Genomic DNA, 17634 nt, shown 5'->3' on the forward strand with positions numbered 1-17634 from the left:
CCAGTACCATGTCACATACACTCCACGAGGAAAAAAAAAATATCACCGAAACCAGATAATGAACCTTCCTTCGTGAGTGTCATGTAATTTGTTGTAATATCATGTTGAATGTAGTACTCATGTAACATGATCCTTCAGATAAAAAGAATCTTCTTCTCCTTCTCCAGTGCAGATCACCTTTTTCAAGTAGTGATGCGTCCTCCTTTTGGTACATAGATGCTCTAACTATTATTACTATTATTATCACTATTATTTTAGAGTGTCTGTTTTGTAATGATGGCATATTTCTCATTATTATGTTTATGTATGCTTATGTATGGCTGCAGGTCAGGTCATCATCAGAGAGCACCAAGGTCTCCGCTTCTTCTCCCTGGTTGGTTTACGTAACAAGTAATGTTAATGACTTGAAGGCACAGTGCGTATGAAATGGAATAATGGAGATAAATGAAGTGGAATGGAGATGTATTATCATCAAGGAGGCGAATTCTTCTTGTTGGATGGAGTAGGAATATATAAATCCCTTGAACTTGTTGCACACCAAGGAAGACTACGGACTACGGAGTTTGTTGAATAGGATGAAATGAAGGTAAACAACTTTTGAGAGAAGAAACCTCCGTCAAAAAATATTCTTGGTAAAAAAAGTTCCATGAAATGAAATGAACGACGCGGAGGAGGGATGAATGTTGGAGGGAAACGAGTGAGATTGTTGGAGGAGGCAATGTGGTGGAGTTCCCTTAAGCGTCAATTACTCCATCGTCGTCTCAACAAACAACTACGCAAGAAGAATAAAATGCCCTTTTCCTCTTCGTATAGGAATAATTCTTTCAATGTATTAAACTACGCCGTGCATGCCTCCCTAGTCAGACGACGACGACATTGTATTTTTAAATGGATAAAGTGTAGATGCACAAACTTTGTGGCGTCATTCTTTCATGATAACTGTCCCCCATTGGTCAAATTGGGTGGAATTGTTTAATCCATAGTTTAATCCATAATCCTCTCCTAGATATTAATGATGGGTCCATTTTGGGGCTAAAACTCCAATTTCCGAGCACGAAACAGTGGTCATGAACGCTTCTAGCAAGTTGTTGCTGCTTGATTCCATCCATATTCATCAGCCGATCTTCCAACGCTATCATAATGTGGTACCACGTTTGTTGGGAGTTGTATATGTGCAAGTATGGTTAGTTAGTTAGTTAAGGTGAGTATTTAGTGAATCATCATCATCATAGGAGAGATGTTGATGATGAGGATGATGGTGGTAAGTAAAGGGATGGATGGCAGCAATAGCAGAATGTTGGTTACAGAAGTTTGCCAGTTTCTTGGTTGCAGCAGCAAAAGGTTGTTCCTGCTGGCTCGACAAGTTGTCCTCTGTTGTGTTATGGTTTCCAATGGCACAACATTTTCAAGAATTTTATAGAGCAACGTGTGAATAGTGAGTGAGCCGAGTGGTTGGTGAAGTGAATGTGTTGAATTTATCGAGAGAAAGAATTATGTCGAATGATTCATTCATTTCATTTCCGTGCAAAGCGATAACATTATTGGCTACATTTTACCCAAATTATCAAGTCCGCTACTGGACTGGGTTTCCTCTCTGAAGTGCAAAATGCTCATTCCTTCAGCCAGATATTTGATCAGGAGAGGTGTTTCGTGGTTGGTGATCGTCGATACTTTTAAATTGAGGTGGGTATCTACTAAATATTTATTTGAACAAGTTTTTCAGAGGTAAATATGTATAATCAACAGACGTACTTTTTTACACTCCGGCTGTTGATTTCAATGTTATTCGTGTTAAGTGCAATGCAATGGTTTTGTGTAGTTTGAATTGGTAAAATTTACAATTTAATGTAGGTAGCTTAACAATTTTAAACAATGTACTATGTTTAAAATTGTGTCATAATTTGAAATTCATGACAATGTCGCTCGATTATGTTGTTTACGTGTGTATAGTATGTTATGACAAAATTGACAATGGTCTTTCCAGCTAATTTCTATTTAAAATATTGACTATTCTTTATCTGGATTGTTAAGCAAACTGAGTTTACAGTTAAGCAATACGTTATCATGTCATTGTAATAATGTGACAATGATTGCGATTAAAATTCCGAAGTTAGTCATTTTTTTGTGAAACGAAGACAGTTAGGACAGGATGTATATCGACGAGTATATAAATATATGTCATTAACAGTTTTATTATTCAATTGTTTCTATTTACAGGCGGAATCACTGATTATACTGCATCACCAAGAACCTTTGAGTTGTAGGATATTAATTACTGTCAATCTACTTCAACAACAACGTGTGATTTCGATTGTCAAAAATATTATCTGTTAAACAGTGGATAAATCTAAAAAGTTTGCTATATTTACTTACTTTGGAGGAAGAAGAATGTGTCCCGACTAAAATTGTATGTGAAGTGAAAGTGACCCCCCAAAAAAGTGAGTGTTATTAGAATTCTCTACTCCATCCGGTTTGAAGGAATCATCACTGCGGATGGTGGAAATGTGCCCGGGTCCGAGTTTGAGGAAAGCAGTGACAGCGTAATCGGAATAAAGGTGAGATTTTTTTTTGGTCATTTGGCTTATCGTTTCGTTAGTTATTTATTTATAAGTCCAATAGCGGAAGGAAGGAACGGAAGATTGTGATTGTCTATATTGATGTGGTTGGTCTAGTTATTTGTCTACAAAAGTCAGTGTGGATCGACATAATTCAAACTCATGCATAGGTATGAGTTTGAAGTGCATGAAAGCATCTCAATTAAAATTTTAATTGGTTTTACACCACTTTGGATTTTATGAAGTGTTACTGCATGGAAATGCGGACAATAATTATTCAGAGAGAGAGAAAACATGCGTAGGCTTTGGTTATTATTGGTACTCATTATTATGACGTGTTAATTTATAATGGAAAATACAATAAATAGTTATTGTCCTTTTGGACTGAGTGAGTGAGGTCGATTTGAATAGTTAAAAATTAAAACGATGATAGTCCTCTTCATACATACACATACTCCTTTTGCCTGGTGTTGTTCTTGAGTAAGTAAATTAGTCAAAACCATGGATTTATTTAAGCAAGCCACCAATTGTTAGGTTTAAATGGAGGAAAACAATGGAAACCAAATTCGCCGTACGCAATAATTTTGCTCTCTTACCATTTGTGCTTAACTTTAAAGGAGATACTCATCCAAAAAGCAAACTCCAATAGAAATATGATACAATCAACAATGCAATGAAAATGTGCCGTGTGCTGGGCGACTTTGTAGTAGGCAGGTAATGGGCTGTGATGAAATATTAAAATGGAAATCTCATTCATTAACAATTTAAGCAATGAGCCATAACTCAAACTCAGTCTGCGTTTCAAAGAAACAGCCTCCGCCCAGAATGATGGGAAAGAAAGCAAGAAACTAAAACGTCTGCTGCGTCAATTTTTATATACAGATGTTGTTTTTAGAAGGAAGTTGGCAACTACTTTTTTCAAAAGAGGACTATGCAACCATGCAAAAAGAAAAACCTATAAACCACACGGTTTCCATTCAACCAAATCATGAGAGGTTTTTGGTGGTGTTTCTAGTGGAACTATAAATTTTAAAATGGACCATTATTATTATATGGACTTCAATTCAAATCTTGCGACCATGCAGTGATACTTTGTGCATGTAGGAAATCAATTTTCCCTTTAGTCAGACATAAACACTTTGTTGTAATAAGTACGCATGTACTCACACGTGTAAAACAATTCAGCAAATTTGAGATCTTGTATCTTGATCTTACAGAAAAGAGTGACTCCTCTTTGGAATTAGAGAAATCATCCTTAACAAATTATCTAGATCGTGCTGATTAAGTCAGCAGGTTTTACTTTATCCACTATTTGCTTATGATAACATAATTTATCCGCCTAAAAAGCGTTTTGCTGAAAATTAATACTACTCCTTAAAATGATAATGATGACCACTTTGATATCAAATCATGCAATTTTCATCTCAATGTCTGAAACATTTTCGTTTTTTATTTAAGTGTGCCAATACTTGTGTGTTAATTTATTAATTCATTCATTTTCTTGATAATAGCAAGTTGGCACACACAATTAGCATATAATACTCAACCTGTGTGTGTAGGTTGGACGATGGATGGAGCACCATTTTGAATATTTCCACCTTTTCGCTAATATTTGCTATTTTATATATACACACACGGAAAGTAATAATCTCACAAAATTACTTTGGAAGAAAAATGCCCACGTTAATAAAGACCTTTTGTCATAGGAGCGTGTAGTAAAGTAGTGGGGGTTGCGCCAATAAGAAATGGCAAGTTGCTAATAACTATTTCCTCTCATGACAAATGAAGGGGAGTTGCCAGCATGAGTAGTTTCGTGATTTGATTGTATATTGTACTTGGCGAATCAAAAGAAGCATAAAGTGTATGAATCCATTTGGAAAATGGTGCAATTTGATTAAATTATTTGATCGACAAACTTTTTCATACGCATTCAAATCGATACATTTTTGTATAAAAAAAGCACAACGTTCTTTTTTTTCTTTGTTAACCACTATTGTTATAATAAAGTTGTTTTTACTTGAACACGGAATTTTTATTAATCCACGTTCACCTTTTACCCATTCCTGTTTTTATTACTTATTGACACTAATTATAATTTTTTTCATTATTATTATTATTACGTGTTCGTGTCTGCTACCAGTTAGGATCTTTATTTTACGCATTCCTTAACAAAATTCGCTTGATGTTTTTCTATGTACACGGATAACACCATTGTCCAAAGTACACTTTCAATTTTCAATTCAATTACCTGTAAAACATCTTTAGGTTCAGTTCAGTCGAGTTTTTTCCACCCAAGGTTTCTTTACATCACAACTTAATCAAGTCCATAATTTACCTTTTCTACAATTCGTTCGTGAAAATTAAAGCAATAACTAACTTTGCTCAGCTCAGCCAGACTACCCTTTTACTCGAGGCACAAATTAAAAATTAAACAAAAATGGTCGGTTCTTCATTCCATTCCTCGTCGTCGTCTTAGAAGAACTTCTCCTGCGTACATACAACAACATTCTTTTTATTATGTTGCAAATATAATAAGAATATCTCAAATTATCAACTTGAATATGCAGTTTAACCAGCAGGGGAGGTTCTCGATTGATTATGTGGCTTATCTCTAGCGGGCTGGTTTTTCTGGCTGAGCGAAATTAAAAGTAAAATCTCATCTAAAAAAATGATATGCGTACGTACGTACAAGAGAGATGCATAAAGTGACATTGAAGTTGTTGGTATTGTTAGCTGGATGTAGAGAAGGAGTGAGAATGCTGCTGCTGAAACCTTCCAGGTATTTAAATTGGACAAAAACCAGACGAATTCCAGCGCAGGTAGGGCAAGAGATAAAATAAAATAATTATGGATGGATGGTTTACGTAGCTATTTGGCTGTTTGGCTTGCAACATATAAAACCGTCACAGGTAGCAATAATAAGGCAGGTAATATATGTATATCTAGTCCTACCTGCCATCATAGGTACACATGTGCACGTAATCCTCTTCATCCCTCCCTCCCGTGCAGATTAGCACTAACTCTAGCTTATTTCTTCTCAACAATGTTTCCCCTTCTTGATTTTCATACCTATTATGCTATGCATATGCTCTGGGCAAGTGTGCAAAGTCTACAAAAGGTTATAGTTTAAATGTAACCAAACATCGTCACGATTAACGAGTATATAGTAAAGTTGCAAAAATTTACGGATTGTAATTTGCAATTTGAATCTCATCCACAAACAGGTTTCGCTTAAATCTCTTGTGGTATTAAATTATCAGCCCAACGTGGCTGGGCTACTACCAACCAGCTACTAATTCTTAATACATGTGTATGCATTTCTGCTTCTCGAGGTGTTGCATATACATGACTTTCGATGTGATAAGGGATGTCATCCTCCTATACATGCTTACCTGTATAAAATATATCTTATAATTCTTATTTAGCCACAAAGAAGGGGCATAAACATGAAAGCTTCATGCTTAATAAGGCTGCATAAATACACGGATAAAAAAATAAATTAGGAAAGAAAGACAAACACGACAATCTATCTGGCCAACAATTGATGAACCACACCATTAAATTACTGCCAGCAGACTTTATATGTAAGTATTCTCTGAAATTCGAGTCGTGCATTCTTAAAATTTTACGATAGGTGTGCATAATATATTGTATCTAAATAGAATAATAAGAGTGAGAAACATACTTATATGCAAAAAGTAAACTACTTTGCTTCTCTGTTCTTCAATGGCCGTTGTTGTGACTGGGTCGGTACTCGGATAGGATTTATTTCCAAAATAAATCTTTTTTTATGACTACGTAACCAGATGGATGCATATATGTTGAGGCAGAAAGATGAGATATTTGCTCAAAGTTAGCACAGCGTATAGTATTCTGATTTGCATACAGACATCTAAAAAATCAAACAAAATTAAAGTCTTACGGCACAAGTGAGTATATGCACATATTTCCCGTCACTTTGAAATGAGAGTTTCGCAAGGGTGTAAACATATGCTGAGGAATAATGTGCAATTTTGACGATGACTACGTGTAATTCAATTACTGCGATACTTGATCTATAGCCCATCAATCAGCAATCAACGTTTGAATGAACCCCATAATAGCCCCATATCTTATTTGGCATATATAATTTTTGTTGTGCTAAAAAATCACAATTTTTTTTGCCAAATAAAATTGCGCATTGTTATATAAAGAAGTGAGTAACCAACAGAAGTGGTAATTATATAACTTGTAGAGTAGGTAGTTGTAGGAATAATATTCGCCAAATTTTTGCTAACATTTCTTCATTTCATAACTCACATTTTTATCGAAAGATTGAGGATTGTCAACCATGTTGCAGTGAAGTGATTGCTTGCATGTCGATGGTGAAGAATAATTGCAGTAATGGGAGGCTCGACTATCATGTATCTGCATGTACAGGTATGCCGTGCATGATGAGAGGTATCTGTAATAACGGCAATATAAGTGTAGCGTGCTTGAAACGTAATATGTTCACAATTAATAGTAAATTAGCACAGCAACGCGGCGGCTGCTGCTGCTGCTGCTGCTGCGGTTGAACGTTGAACAAGATAAATTAAGTCCTCATGCTCGAAGAGTGACCTTGGCAGGGAAAATTAGTTTCAGACTGAAAGGTATTTTTTCTACGCTATGTTTGATAGATTGGCATTACAAAGACTTAATTTACGAAATTTATCTGATCAACTCAGCAATTTTCTTTAAACAACCAAAGTAAAAAAAAAGTAAAATGTATAAAAAAATGTCAATTACATTAAACGCGTGTGCTCTAGCCACATAAAAAATTTGTAGGTAGGTACACCTTACGAGCCTTAATTCCATTATGAACATGTCGCAAATTTGGTATCAGAATTTACAACTAGAAAAGAGAAATTGGTTTGCAAATAATTTGCACATTTGGTTAGCTGATGATGCGTACATATGTACATGTCGTGTAAATTCAATGCAATACTGAAATCTGCCAATTCCCATAATTGAATTTTGAATAATCCAAACATATATTTTTGAGAGTGGTAGTTTGGTTATATGGAACAACAATACGCAGAGATTGCGAGTTTCAATCGGGGCCGCCGGGTTAGCAATTTAACATCAAATTACTTGCTAACAAGGATTTAATTTAGAAAACTTGTGTGAAAAATATTATCACTGCCATGTTTCGTCTGTTCAGCGCAAATAATCCATCCATCCATTCATCCACAAAGGTTGATGATGTGGACCTGGTAATCCTCACAAATATTTTTCTTATTGCGTTTCCAACCCACGATCAAATACATGAAATTGCAAAGTACATAGTGTTGTTGCAAATCAGTATGTTTTTCCCGACGATATTTTCCTAATATTTTTCCTAGATTTGCACACATACGTATGTATGCACAGTGCACACTGGATGATATTTAGATGGGGTATGTATGTAAGACTAATAAGCAGACACCTGCTATATGTACATATCTCCTGATGTACATGCATGATGCTGATCTTATCGCATATCAAACCGTCATTTCAAATCGAGAATCAACAGAGCGTAAAGAAACTCGTAATCAATCCTAACGCAGAAATAATCTTTGCAGATTTGAACTTATTAAGATTATGATGAGAATTTGAAGATGAAGGCTATTGCCATTCGCGTAAGTGGCAAGTATGACGGAGTGCGGCTTGAGAGTCCCATCCATCCATCGCACATTCCTCGCGCACATTCATCCTTCTTGCCAAGAACAATTATGGATGACTTAACTCTTATTTCATTTTATTAACAGATAGATCTCTGTTTATTGTTGGGTGAGTGCCGTACATAGATTTCATTGTCACTGCACTGTTGTCGTTCTTTCCCTTGTTTTGGTCCTTTCTTGGTCACATCACCTCTTCACCTCTCCTCTGTTCGCCTCTGTTCATTCGCTCCATCGAGCAGAATCAAGTCAAAGTATGTCTTATCACACAATCAAATCATTTATTAGTACGATGGATGATTTGTCAGCTAATTTGTATTCAGTTCACCTTCTCAATAATTGATTGAAATAGTCTCGTTGGTGGGTTGTGTGGTATAGTGCAACTAGCAATATCTAATTCCATGGTTGTGCCATGTGAGTGGCTGGCTGGCTGAGGAGTGAGTCCTGAGTGACATGAATAAATCAAATGTATTAAAAAATTCAGCCTTTGAAATGAAGCAATGCAAAGTAAGATGGATTATGAGTTAGAGTGTGCGACCCTCTTCTTCCTTGAGGTTAAATCTTCTCGTATCCTTGTAAAAATTGAAATGGATGATGATGATCTTATCTTTCGATGGGAAGATACGTACATATGTGCATAATCGTAGCTCAATGAGATGCAATCTGTTCTGGGGACGGTAAGAACTTAGCATGCATAATACTCTCAACTTTTGACAGATTTAAGAGCAAAACTGCTTTGTTCTATATTTTCACTATTATTAAAATAAGGTGGAGGCGAAGTCAGCCCTTTTGTTCGTGTGAAGGGCATACACCTCGGCTCGTAATAATTTTCAGTATCTGTCACTTTCTCACCCATTTCCATCCTCTGCGTTTGGTGGTGCTTTGGTTAAACTGATTTTTGGACAGGTCAGTAAAATTAAATGTATTATATCATCTGGCAGCAGCAGCAGCAGGTGTAAAAGTGGGTGTGGAAGCAGAGCCGAGTTTCATTTATTTTCCACAATGCAACAATGGCGACGAAATAAATTAGTTTTTTTCCAAGACGAGATCGTTTCTTGCTCACTAACAAACAACAACCTTGTAAATAATAAGTGGTTGGTTATATAACTCTGGAACTGAAAAGTTGGAGACCTTTTTGTATTTATAAGTTCACGTGGTTCTTCTTTTGTTATTTATTCTTATACATGTGTAACTGCTACTAATCTTGAATTCCTCAGGTTCCTGAGGTTAGACATTTATGCAACAGGCATTTGCGTACAAGTTGTTAAAGTAAAACCTAAATTGGGATTTGATTACTTTTACGAAGCAAAAACAGTCTCATGATGCAGGGCTCGTTCGTATGTTTCCTACGCATATGCTAAATACGTACAGTGGAATTAATTTAAGCCAAAAAATTAAACATGCTGTTACGGTGTGCGATAATTTGTCTTTTTTGTGTACAAATTTATGCTCTGTAGACAGAGTAGAGAGAGAGAGAGAGAGGCTTTAAAATTAATCTGCCCATGTACATAAGCCAGTAGTTTAATAGATTAACTGCTAAATACATGTATGTCTAACCTCATATAACTTGATATTTATGAGCTGAAAGTTTGTTTTAAATTCTTTCATTAAAAATTTTGACACGGGTGTCAATTTAAAGGCAATTTGTTTTATTTTGCTTTTGTGAAAGTGGATCAACTTTGAAAACTCTAAAACATTCGTGCAGCTCACTCCGTCGCGAATTATTGACTCTGCGTTTGATAAATCAATCTGTTTTTTGGCGTATTTTCTCTTATCGAGAAGCACGGCAAACTAGAGGAGCAAAAAAAATTAGTGTTGAACTACGTACGTTCTACTCTACGTTCATGACTTCTAATGGGAACATGGCGTATTTTATAGTAGGATCGGATGTAAAATAGACTTGATGCTAATTAATTAGGCAGTGATTTCCTAATTCTAATTGCATGATACGAAAAACAAATACAATTTCGTATTATCGTCTTTGTGCATAAATATTATAGTATTTATAAATGTTGTAATAATATAAAAATTGCTGCACCGGATGAACGATGATTCTTAAAATCATCTACATATCGTCAAGTGCATACTTTATTTTATTTATGCTACTTTTGATAACCTCAAATTACACTCGTCGTAAAATTGCAACTTTGAACTAATAATTTACAAAATCAAGTTGGGTTTGTTACTCAGTCTTTTGTTACTCCTCTCATCATCAACCTCAGCCGAGTAAAATCCTTTTATTATGTGCAATCTACATCTCTCATCAATTCAAATGATACAAATTCCCATAACATAGACTTGCCAATATTCCTCTGTTTTAGGTAGAAACATACCCCGCGTCCGGAGATAAGTAATTACGACAGCTTGTTAAGCAAAAGGTATTACGTGGGAACGGAAATGGAGCTTCATTTTTTGAGTTCTTCGTTGTATGCAAGCTACTGCAGCTAATCCGGTCGGTGGGTCGTCGTCGTCGTCGTATATGCGACTAGATATTTCACATAACTTTTATGTCATGTTGGTTAACCTCTTAACGGCGAAGTACACACATTTGTGTAGTTATTTTATTTTCCGTTCACGGCGAAGTACACAAATTTGTGTAGTATTTTATTTTTCCGTTGACGACGAAATACACAAATGTGTGTACTGCAGAAATTTCCTTGACACCAAAATTTCTGTAAAAAAAGAATATTTCTTCGGTATTTTGTGGAAAACTCGATGGTGAAAAGTGGATTTTTTTCGATATTTTTCACCCAAAATTTTGGAATTTTCCCTATACCGACCAATGTTAAAAAATGGTTTTTTCGTATTTTTCGTCAAAAACTCGAATATTGCAAACTGGTGGAAAATTTTAATTGGTTGCTATCAGGTATAATTATGAAATCAAAATCGTACCGAAGGGAAATTTTATTTAAAAATCAGTAGTACGAAAGAGGTTAATCAGGAAAATGTATACCAACAAAAAGAGCTCATCACCCATCCCTACATTTGTACAGGCAGCCCTCCGCCAGTCGGTCATGCATGTGCATTCCACTTGCTTCTGCAAATAGTCTAAATGCTCACGATACGGATAAATTATGTACGTTGTGAAGTTACGAGTTTGACGGATGGTGATCAAACGTCTGAAATTTACTTGTGCTGTGTGGCATCATCGTGCATATAAGTATTGTGGCGAAGCTCGGTAATCTAGTTTATCACCTCACTTACAAATTGTTTGTTTGGGCGTCTTCGCCTCCTGCCTCCTGCCTACGACGACGGCGACAGCGGCGGCGGCTGCAGCGGCGAAGATGGTGCTAATTTAGTTGGGTGATTTTGCAACGCTTGCTTGGTAGCAGTGTGGAGGAACAAATCGAAACAGTTTTTTTTGAAACCTTATTACCACAAAGGGTAATTTTCTGCTGATGATTTCTTCATTCAGGTCAGTGATTGTCATTCCAATTTGTAGAAAAGAAGACTCACTGACCTTTCGTTGATATGCCCTTATCTTCTACATCTCCTTTCTGTCATGCCCTTTGGATTAACATATGTTGAATTATGAAATGAATATAATACAATTTACAAAGAATTATTAAGTGACACAGAAATCTATGTATGCTAACAGTGCAAGCCATCCGAATAATGAGAGAATACGTATTGTGATGGAGATTTAGGTTGTGATCACGTACTTACTTTTGAATTACGAGTTGATTCTGACCACGTCTCATCATAACCTCTGTCAGAAATAGATAAGAACTATTGACGAGAGCGTGAGAGTTTTTTAAGCATTATTTTCCAGCCAGCCAGAGGTACAAATCTATCCAGTTGTTGTTGCTGCCTTGTCCTTGTATCCATGTCTTTGTCCAACTTAGGCACATATAGCTCCAGGGTACAACTTGTGTTAACGGCACGTTAAAAAATAAATTTACTTGTGGATAATTTTTCCATTCTCGCCCAGCCAAAGAGCAAAATATGTACATACACACTCATCACTACAGAGTGGATAATAGTATAATGTAAATATGTACTTACATACCACGACGACTGGGTTCATTACCTCTCACTCACCTCATTGACAATAAAATTTACGACTACGAGAGAAATCTCGAGATGATGCGATTCATCAGAATTTGGAGTATCTCGAATAGCTCAGTAATTGTTTTAAACTACGAATTAAGTTATGTAAGCTTGAGAATATTAAACACAATTTTTGGTACTTTTCACAGCCATTATTATTGTATTGAAATGCAAATGTGCGTAAGTTTACATACCTCAAAAAAAGGTTGCATACCCTATAATTTAAAGGCCCAGCGTTTGTCATCCTTGATTATCATAAAACGTCGTGTTCATTACATACATATCACGTCTGCTGCTACGATAATGCAATAACACGACTTTTTTTCTTCTCTTTATGTTTGCATCATCGACCAATATGTACATCCGCAGACACACGTGAGGTTGCATCTTCCCACTGCAGAACAGCGTTATTATACACAATTTGGTAACTTTTAGTGTTAATTCCTCTCCAAAGCCTATAAGTTTGTGACCTTACGACCAGAGCAAAAGTAAAGATTGCGGTGTATTTATTGTATGATTTATGACATTAACACATTCACTTTGCACACACCTTGTGTATACAATATACATATAATATTGGTTACTCTGCCTGCGCTATATTATAGTCCGATGATAATTACTTTGACAATAAAGATTGATTTTCCATTTCGTATTTTCTCTGCAGATGGACGCCAACAGCAATAAAGTGCAAACACTTCGTCAACAGTTTGAGCAGAAGAACTATGAGAAGGCGGAACAAGTTGAGAATGCCACAGGGCTCACACTTAACAAGTACCCCTCATCAATTCTCAGGTCTCCCACGAAAAACAGTAATAAATCAGCCGAGCTGATTGACCATCGTCCCTCTTCTACAAATCTGAAGAACGACATTCTTGAGGTGGCTGCGAATCTGACAAATAATTCTCCTATTGTGGTGGAAGATGTTCGACGGAATGGTATTTACGTAAGCAATTCCATCACCCTTTCCTCCACCGATTTCCAACAGCAGCATCAGTCAAACGAGCAGAGACAAAATCAAGCATCGGCAAAGACATCGCCAGCATGCATTATTCCTCCCTCTTTGAAGAGGAGACCAATGGTCCTTGATCTGCATCAGTGTGACAATGACGGCTTTATCGATGAAATGGAAGATTGTCACCCGAATAGTAAAAATGTGAGCAATGGTGGTGACGATTTGAGCATAACGAGCAGCAGCAGCTCTACATGTGTCAATTTGATAAACAATCCAACCTGTGTGGTTGGGGATGTGACGAAAGAAATTGACTGTCAACCTCAAGCCCTCACTCCGACGTCGAATTCTTCCTCCGCCTCGTCCGGTTCCGGTTATGGGAAAGTCAAACGGAGCAATGCCTTCAGAGCGAAGGACACCTCGTCTGTCCCCACCACGCCAAATGGTAATAACAACCCTGCTAAAGCTGCTGCTGCCAATAATGACTCTCGTTCAAAGGCAAAATTAGTGTTGGAGAGAGTAAAGTCGCTGGATACGTCGTCGTCAGGTAATCAAACTGGGTCATCCAACTGTAATAATAGCGATCTGAGTGGAAGTGGTAGTATTTCCCATCTCAACAATAATGAGAAAGGGATTCCTGCCCAACGAGCTACGAGTGTTTGTCTTCGCCCAAGTCAGTCGTCGTCTCAAATTTATGTAAAAACCCAGTCGTCGTCTACTGCCCAAGTTACAAAGGCAGTAAATATTGTCACCCCGTACCAAGTTTCGGATATTTATACCCAGATTCGAAAAGGGTCTCTACAGTCTGCACAAACTGGGAGGAATAAGCCACCACAGGAGGTAGAGTACGCAGTCCCCATTATTACGAGGAATAACACCCAACTTCGCAACAATGGGCTGAGACAGACACCAATTTCACCCCCAAAGATTCCTCCACCTCCGCAAAACTATCCACCCTCAGCCGTAGGGAGCAAGGACCAACAACAACACCACATCGGATTACCTGGTTCTGACTCCGGATATTCTTTCCTTCAACCAAAACATTTGTCCTATGAAGAGATTGGGAGCAGTAGTCAGGGTCAAGGTCAGTCCCAAGAGATTAAGATGAAAATGTCGACCGGTGGCGTCGATCCAAATAGCAGCAGTGAGAGTGCAAGTTGCAGGTCCATGAATAGTACACCTTCCACCAAGGGCCTACCGCCGGATAAGCCGCCACGCACATTCCTCTACGACATTTTGACGGATCATCGACAACAGACTGTTATGCCCCAAAAGCAGCAACGAGCCGCTGCACACGTAACTAACAACAAGTCCAATAATAGTAGCACTAATAGTAATCACGAGCTTTACATGGAAACTATGAACAAGTCTGTGGTGGTAGCTGGGGCCCTGACAGATGGAAATAACTCAAACTCTTTTACAGCAACTCCTTCGAATCGAAATGCCAATCAAAGCCAGACGAATAATGCCAACAATGGTGGTAGTAATGCGAACCCAAAGCGTCAATATTCCTCGTCATCTTCCTCATCCACCTTAACCTCTTCCACGACGAGCTACAAACAGCCACAAAGTGGTCGAGGAAATATCTCCGTCTCGACTGCTACAGTTCGGCAAACAAATAAATCAAGTTCCAATCTGCTGAATAAAAATCAGAGTCAAATGATGAACAATGGTGACAGCAATAGCAGTGCTGCTGATACCACTCAGAAATCAAAACTCGCCACAACAATAGCCGCATCCATGTCAGTCTTCACGGCAGCTACAGTTCATGCTAATGAAAATCCCCACAGTAGTAACGGTGCCAACAACAATAACAATAATATTATTGTTTCCAAGAGGGGAGCGGAACTCCCCGTTGTTTATTCCATAGCCCCAAACCACCATCCACCATTGGTTCGGTCAAAAACTGAATCTCAGCTCATCGTAAAAAGTAAGAGTAATTGGAACTACCCCAACGCAACGTCCGTAGACTCAGAGTCCATTAGTGGTGGAAACCATCATAATCCTTCAACTCTCACAATGAGCAATTACGACTACGGATATAAAACCTTGGCCAATAATGCAAATGCAACACCATTTCATCCCAGTAATGCCAATTCCACCGCCGCCGCCGCCGCCGCCACCACCACCGCGACAATTAAAGGCAATCGGAACAGCAATAATTACTATTCTCCCCCACATCATCACCAGTCACAAAACCTGCTCAATAATCATCGCCTCTACGATGGCCTACCGCAGTACAGAAGTTCGACGAATCTGCTAAAATACAACAACCGGTATCCCTCCAATCCCGGTCTGTATCAATCCTCCTCGACGACAACGACACCATGGAAGGATCACGAACATGGCCTGCCCCCCGCGAACAACAATGCCCGCTACCCCCACGTTTACCCAAGTCACAATCACCATCGTCATCCCCACATCCATGACCATAGGAGCAATTCTCTCATCTACATGACAGACATTGACCTGGAGGGCTTGAAACGCAGCAGAGAGAATAAATCCGCAGAGGGGAATAATAATAATAATAATAATAATAATAGCATAAATAATAATCATAACGATTCAGTTATTAGCAAAAGTGTGAATGTGAACCGGTGTTCGAGTGATGACAGGCTGTGTGAACGATCAAAGTCCGAGTGGACTTTAAGCCATTATCACCACCAAGCACAAAATGCTAATAATTCCGCCGTCCTCGCCGCTCCTCGTTCCGCCATCCACGCGATGGGGATGATGGGAACAGCAGCGGGTCGGAGAAATACGGTCAGCGTGACCTCGACCACGACTACGACCGGAGGGGGAAACAGCACCGGTCACCCAAGCCTTGAATCTACCGCTTCCTCAAACGTCTCCTCTCTAACGACGCAACCACATCCCAACAATAGCGCCACAAATAACAATAACAATAAACGTCCTGGGATTCAACAGTCGGTAAGCATCAAGTTAAAGTAATTTTTATTGTTCTCTAATTACTCTTCATTGTTTAATTTCGGTGTGGATATCATTCCCATAAAAAAAAACAAGCGTGATTTTAATTCCTCGTTAATTTTATTCATTGTCAAAAAAGGACTCTGGTTGGACTATGTATGTGGTGGTAGGAGTATTACACAGATTGCAAATTGCAAAAAGTACCTTGAACTCTAATATCTAACTGCAATAGCCGCTTGTATGAATAACTTTTTTTTATTTCTAAATCACTTTGGCGAATTAGTAACTGCTCACAGGGCGAACTGCGGGTTGTGCAATATTCTGATTTTTATGCAAATGTTCACTTTTCAAACCATTGCGGCTGTCAGCTTAAATTGGTCGCAGATGGTGATAAATATTTAAAACGTTAGATGAACACGTCCATTTATGACCTTAACTGTTGCGGGTAGTGGATGGATGGATGGATGAATTGTGTAGCAGGCAAGGCATGGAGCATCAAGAACTAGTTTGGATGATTTTGGTAATATCCTCCTGATAATAATAATGCGTAGAAGGGGTGACGTCTTCTATGCCGCATAAGATATGCACAAAGAACGAGCATTCACGTTGATGTGGGTGTGATTTGAGGATGGAAGATTTTGTGATGATGATGGCGTGGTTTTGAGAAGGACAGACTTTTTAGGAAATTAAGAGTTCTCGGACAGCTTGTTAAGTTAATTTTGCTCAATGTGTTTTACTTCAGTTTAAAAAAAACAAGCCTTGTCATACATAAAAATGGTTAGAACTTAAAATGAATTGGGCTGATGTGGCTCGTAAGGTAAGCTTGAGAAGAGTGGCAAAGAATATTGGTTGAGCATTGGTTAAATTACATTTTGAAGGTTAATTGAATTAGGATAATTTGATAAGAAGTAAGGAGACACATTATGTTATCATATCGGTATTTTGTCCTTTCATACAATTAGAAAAGGTAAAATTGAGAAGTACATATTAAGTAAGATAAAATATTTGTATAATTGAGACGGCGACATGTACATCAGGTCAAAGAATCAGGAAAAGACTGAACTTGAGAATAAGATTACAAATGGTTATAAAATCTCGTAATGTCCTTGGATGCAAACGAATTGGGTGGACAGTAAATGTAAAATAATAACTTATGAAACCGATCACACGTACTCCGAGGGTCGTTTTCCCTCTATTTACGATTTCATAAATATTAGAATCTGAGGAGATGACAAGAAAGTTTTATTTGATTTGGGGTAGGGCTTTCAGGAAAGTGATTTACAGGGATGAAAACTAACCAGTGACCGGGGAGAGTTTTTAACAGCTTTCTTGATTTCGTAACTTGTTGCAATACTGGCTCATTTTGTGATTTACTCGTCGTCGTCGTCGTCGTGGTTGGTGGCAAACAAGGTTTTCTTTGATGAGTTAAATGTTAAAACTATTTCTTTGTTACGAAAAGTGGATATACGTACGA

At 37.8% G+C, this 17634-nt stretch overlaps 1 protein-coding gene across 1 annotated transcript in view; it reads left to right on the forward strand.

The window, feature by feature from the left end:
• Window positions 1-2416: 2416 nt before the first annotated feature.
• Window positions 2417-17634, forward strand: part of LOC110843999 (uncharacterized protein DDB_G0283357) — a 49001-nt gene continuing 33783 nt past the window's right edge. The window contains exons 1-2 of the mRNA XM_035847396.1: window positions 2417-2555; window positions 12948-16163. Of these exons, the coding sequence (XP_035703289.1) occupies window positions 12948-16163 (3216 nt within the window). The 5' untranslated portion in view covers window positions 2417-2555. The remainder of the gene's footprint in view (window positions 2556-12947; window positions 16164-17634) is intronic.

The sequence above is a fragment of the Folsomia candida genome, unplaced genomic scaffold (assembly GCF_002217175.1).
Source record: "Folsomia candida strain VU population unplaced genomic scaffold, ASM221717v1 Fcan01_Sc002, whole genome shotgun sequence".
Classification (NCBI taxonomy): domain Eukaryota; kingdom Metazoa; phylum Arthropoda; class Collembola; order Entomobryomorpha; family Isotomidae; genus Folsomia; species Folsomia candida.